Source organism: Oncorhynchus mykiss, chromosome 15 (genome assembly GCF_013265735.2).
Source record: "Oncorhynchus mykiss isolate Arlee chromosome 15, USDA_OmykA_1.1, whole genome shotgun sequence".
Classification (NCBI taxonomy): domain Eukaryota; kingdom Metazoa; phylum Chordata; class Actinopteri; order Salmoniformes; family Salmonidae; genus Oncorhynchus; species Oncorhynchus mykiss.
The window spans coordinates 51,815,613-51,820,986 of record NC_048579.1 but is presented as its reverse complement, the minus strand read 5'-3'; the positions used below and the strand labels follow the sequence as shown (position 1 = coordinate 51,820,986).

The window sequence follows — 5,374 nt, the reverse complement described above, 5'->3', positions numbered from 1 at the left end:
ATCAATTTTGCATGTGCAATGTTGTTCAGCAATGTGGTGTCCATTAGGTACCAGGAAAACAAGCTCACATAAATATCCTTTATGGTTATAATTTGAGTGTTTGTCTTTTGCAAAGCGCTTTACTCAGTTAATGTTTCTACTGTATCTCTCTGTCTAAATGTTAAATTAGACCCCCCAAAAAAGTCAATAGAGCTTTATAGTCTCCTCTGCTGCACAACACACAATCATCAATGTATGAAGTCACTACAGTAACTGAAGGTTATTACTGGAATCTATTTGCATGTGAGGCGGTCATTCAAATGTGTGCTCCAGGAAGACTGGAGGTGTTTCTATGATGGTGAAAACAAACAGTTCATGACCTTTGCATGGTGAAAAGACAACGCTATATAGTGCCAAATACTGCACTATACTAAGCATTTACTGTATACTGTACAAATAATAACAAATAACCAATCTGATAATTTTAATGTTTTTGAGTCCAAATAAATCAACTCTTTGCTCAGTGCAACAAAGTAGGTGCAAAGTTAGGATACCAGAAATGTATACCATAGAAAACATGTATGTAAAACTTGTTTTGGAGGTAACTTGTTTGATTGTTTGACTAACCAGAGAGGACAGAAAGCCGATACAGCCCTGTCACACTGTTGATATCCCTCTCTGGTTGTGTCTCAGTCTCTGTTGTCCAACCCATCTAGAGAAGAGACAGACCCTAGGCCTGACTCACACTACACTATGAGGAAATAAGTCCTCAGGATACCCTGATACACGTTTCCTCCAACCCAGAGAGAGATTTCCCCTGATATGGATACAAACACAGCTCAATACTTCTCGCAACACCTACAGAAAAGTTATCTTTCACACCAACATGTCCAGAGTATCAAATATCCTTACAAAGTTCCAGTAATGGGATCATTTTAAATATAAACATCACCCTCACTGTATTAGGTCTATTACTCTTTTAGAGATGAGTTGGGGCGAGGGGTGCTGGTGAAGTGGGGTTCATGTGTTCAAGTCTTAAGAAACATTTGTGAATCTCATTGACAGTGCTTTATAAAGGTTATGTGTTGTTTGCGTTGCACCCAGGACATTTTATTGTAGTGTAATAACTTCCTTATGTGCTTTATTACACTGGTCGGCCTTGTGTTTTGAATATACACATAGTTAGGCAGAGCATAGCTTAGATCACACCTCATCATATTCGATTCATAGCAGACCCATTTATTCTCTACAAAAGCTACAGCAGGTAAGAGAGACATTTGATATATTTCAATGTTTATAAATTTTACCATGTTATTTGTGTAGTAACTAATCACATGCATTTTAATATAAAGTTACAGTAAGCTAAGGACCACTTTTAATGTGGATTCATATTAAACATTACATTTTTTTTAAACTGCCTTCTTGTTGAAACTAATAAGGAAAATATTGTAACAATAATATACATTAAATGTTAGTCTATTGATCTCTAAATGTGCATATTCAATTAATGAAAGTTTGTTTTATCAGAAAATAATATCAGACGTTGTTTACAGTACTGACTTTTTTTTAATGATCAATCATGCAGCTCAGTTCTTGTAATGAGGCAGGGGCTGTAGTACTAGTACCTGATTCAATTAAAAACTCAAACCTAAAGTGTGATAACCGTCAAATCCTAAATATGACACCTCTTTCTTCTCACGCAGGACACCATCCCATCACCTCTCCTCTGTCACTCCTGACCCTGCTGTCCCCATGGAGATGACCTCTCTCCTATTCCTACTCTGTGCAGGTATAGAATTCACTTGACCTAACCACAAAACAGTATACTGTACGCACAATACGACAAACCACACCAACTTCTCCTCTTTCATTTGTTTTCTGTATGCATGTTTACATTTCACATAATGAAATAGTCTCTGTCCTCAGGTGTCTGCTGCACAGCCGCACTCAGCCACCTCAAACAGTTCCATCTCATTAAAAGGAGTTTAAAATGGACAGAAGCACAAGACATCTGCCGGGAGAACTACACTGATCTTGTCACTTTGTACAATCGGGAGGAATCTGAGCAGCTGAAACAGTTAATGGCATCTCAAAGCAGCCCTAAAGCCTGGATAGGTCTCCATCGCACAGAGCACAGTCTGAAGTGGTCCAATGGAGACGCTGTTAATGACACTGCATGGTCACCACTTCCAAGCCCGTGCACAGAGCCAACGTGTGCAGCCATACTCAAAGATAATACAACATGGGAGAATTGTAAAGAGCAGAAATACTTCATGTGTTACAGAGAAGGTAAAACATTCAATGCCACAAAAAACCACGCTCCTCAATAACATTCAGGTCATATTATTATAATTCTTCAACAATATTTAGATGTCATTATTTTATATCAAACTAAGTTGAGAAGAGTAAAATGTTAGTTCATTCTGTGTTTGCAGGGTCTGGTGATCCCTTCCTGATTGAACAGAACATGGCCTGGTATGAGGCTCAGAGTTACTGCAGAGAGACCTACACTGACCTGGTCAGCATCAGGAACGAGGGACAGAAGGAGGAAGTGAAGAACAAAGGAATGAACAGCACCATTCCTTACTGGATCGGCCTCCTGTATGATGACTGGGAGTGGTCTGATGGAGGGAGATCTGCCTACAGAGACTGGATGACCAATTATACAACAGTAGGCAATGCGTCTGTTCATTTGGAAAATACTATAATTGCTGCGCCAAAAGAAAATTATGAAGACTATACACTCTGCTCTGAAGGTAAGTTGTCAAAGAGGAACATAGTCAAACTGCTTCTTATTTGTATGAAAGGTTGTTACTCTATATTGATAGTAGCCTGGTCAAGGGGACTGAACGCTGCACTCCCTTTCTATTCCCTTCACTTGTCAAGCTAAACACAATGCAGGGCTATCATGCTGGTTCCACCAGGCTATAATGATATATAACTATTACTGAAATGATTATGTGCCTGCTTATCTTGCCTCTAAAATCTGAGAGTTAAAATGGGTGCTAAAACAAGCTAATATGAAAAAGTTAAATATCTTGAATAGCACATTTATGTCTTTCAGGATCAGTTCGCATCCACAATATCAGTGAAAGAAAGTCTTGGGAACAGGCTCTGGACTACTGCAAGAAGAACTACCATGGACTGCTGCGTATTGAGACAGAAGAAGATCTGGAGGTGATCAAGCAGAAGTTTAATGGGACTGGTTTTACTGGTCCTGTGTGGGTGGGTCTGAGACAGAGCCGTCTCTTTGGGTTCTGGGTCTGGACCAATGGGCTGCCAGTGGGGTGGAGTAACTGGGAGGGAGACAGACAGCCTGAACAGCCTCTGTCCAACCATTGTGGTGCCATGGCAATGGAGGAGGGATACAAGTGGAGTGATCAGGATTGTCTGTCCAAACTCTACTTTATTTGTGAAGAAGAGTTGTAATACATTTCCCTCTTGTTAATTTAATTAACTGTCTTTACCATTTCTCACACTTTTGATTGAAATGTGTTTTTTTAGGTAATTGCTGATTGAGATCATCTTTGACAAAGATTTTTTTATGTTTAAGCTTTCAGCATGCAATGCAATGTACAATATACCTTGTCATTGATATAACGTCTTATCAAAAATCTTTGAGTAAAATTGTGTGATATCTCAGATGTTTTAAAAAATGTAAATAAAAAAAATATAGATCATTATGTCATGTTATTAAAATATTTTATTCACTTGTCATAATTCATTTGCCATTAAGCAAACTAGATTAACCCATGTCATCATTATTGTAACTATGGGTTACTGTAATTAGTCTAAACACAATTTTATTTAATTATTAGTATCATGCAAGTTAACGATGACTAAGCAAATAAAAAGGATAATAAAGTAATATATTTGATATAATGGACATTGTAAACATACTCTCTTCTCCCAATTTCTGTTCTTACTTTACAAAAATAAACAAAACATAAGAGTTTTTTTTGTCTTCTTTTAAACACACACAAACACAGTAGATGTTGCAACAAGATGTCAGTATGAGTAACTACCGGACATAACAGGGATGAGTGGATACCGCCATCTTGTCTATTTCAAGTTCTCTCTCACTGATTGAGACAGGTGGGTGTCCATCCCCAAGTGTTTTTAAAAAAAAAATTTTACCTTTATTTAACCAGGCAAGTCAGTTAAGAACAAATTCTTATTTTCAATGACGGCCTGGGAACAGTGGGTTAACTGCCTGTTCAGGGGCAGTCCCATGTCAAGATGACAGACACCTGCCTCGATCAATGAGAGAAGACTTGAAATACAGTAGACATAGAAGGCAGCGTACACATTGTTGGATTACTTCATGGAGCAAAAAAAATACATTTATTTTAATAATGGAGCTTTTTGTAAATTCAAACAGACCTCCTACAAGTGGACGCAGACATTTTATGAGACTGCAGAATCAAATAACCTTCCAAACAGGGATCAACAGGCCCTTAGTAGGAAAGGGCATTTATACTGAATAAAGAATATGGAACAATTTCAAAGATTTTACTGAGTTACAGTTCATTTAAGGAAATCAGTCAATTTAAATAAATTAATTTGGCCCTAATCTATGGATTTCACATGCCTGGGCAGGGGCACAGCCATAGGTGGGCCTTGGAGGGCATAGGCCCTCCACTTGGCAGCCAGGCCAATCCACAAAGGAGCCAGACCCAGCCAATCAGAATGAATATTTTATTACAGACAGAAATACTCCTCAGCCCCCACCCTAAAACGCAGGTGAAGGTGGTGAAGAAGCTGCATGGAGGGGCTGGCGTAGCTACACAAGGTCTGCGGTTGTGAGGCTGGTTGGACGTGCTGCCAAATTCTCTAAAACGACATTGGAAGCAGCTTATGGTAGAGAAATTAATATGCAAATCTCTGGCAACAACTCTGGTTGACATTCCTGTAGTCAGGATGCCAATTGCATGCTCCCTCAAAACTGGAGACATCTGTGGTTTTATGTTGTCTGACAAAACTCCACAATTTAAAGTGACCTTTTATTGTCCCCAGCAAAAGGTGCACTCGTCTAATGATCATTCTGTTTAATCAGCTTCTTGATATGCCACACCTCTCAGGTTGATGGATTATCTTGGCAAAGGAGGGGGATGTAAATACCTTTGAGCAGGACATTTGAGAGAAATAAGTTTTCTGGGTGTCTGGAAAATTTCTGATATTTTTTTTATTTCAGCTCATTGGACCAACACTTTACGTTTATATTTTTGCTTAATGTAGATTGTGCATGTTAGCATTAACTTATACCAGTAAGACTCTCGATAGACACACCACAACATCAATGTACCTACTGGTTAAGTAGTTTAAAATATTTTCTGGTACCAATCTCTGACCCCATACACACTCAGTTTGTGCAACTGATTTACAAGACAATTGA

General features: G+C 38.6%; 1 protein-coding gene across 2 annotated transcripts; it reads left to right on the top strand.

Annotated features, from left to right (window-relative positions):
• Positions 1-1,135: 1,135 nt before the first annotated feature.
• On the top strand, positions 1,136-3,879 carry LOC118936382 (secretory phospholipase A2 receptor-like). 2 transcript variants are annotated; one of them, XM_036944574.1, is made up of 5 exons: positions 1,136-1,243; positions 1,683-1,768; positions 1,906-2,268; positions 2,415-2,735; positions 3,050-3,879. In XM_036944574.1, exons 2-5 carry the CDS (start codon positions 1,732-1,734, stop codon positions 3,406-3,408), a joined length of 1,080 nt encoding a protein of 359 aa, XP_036800469.1. In that variant the 5' UTR covers positions 1,136-1,243; positions 1,683-1,731; the 3' UTR covers positions 3,409-3,879. The 2 variants fall into 2 exon arrangements, with proteins under 2 accessions (XP_036800469.1, XP_036800468.1); XM_036944573.1 differs by having other exon boundaries at positions 3,044-3,876.
• The last annotated feature ends 1,495 nt before the right edge of the window (positions 3,880-5,374 follow it).

Excerpts from the sequence above, each read along its gene's own strand:
- LOC118936382 (XM_036944573.1), top strand. The coding sequence starts at position 1,732 with ATGGAGATGACCTCTCTCCTATTCCTACTCTGTGCAG. Across the intron at positions 2,269-2,414 it reads CTTCATGTGTTACAGAGAAG|GGTCTGGTGATCCCTTCCTG; the intron begins GTAAAACATTCA and ends CTGTGTTTGCAG. Across the intron at positions 2,736-3,043 it reads CTATACACTCTGCTCTGAAG|GATCAGTTCGCATCCACAAT; the intron begins GTAAGTTGTCAA and ends TATGTCTTTCAG.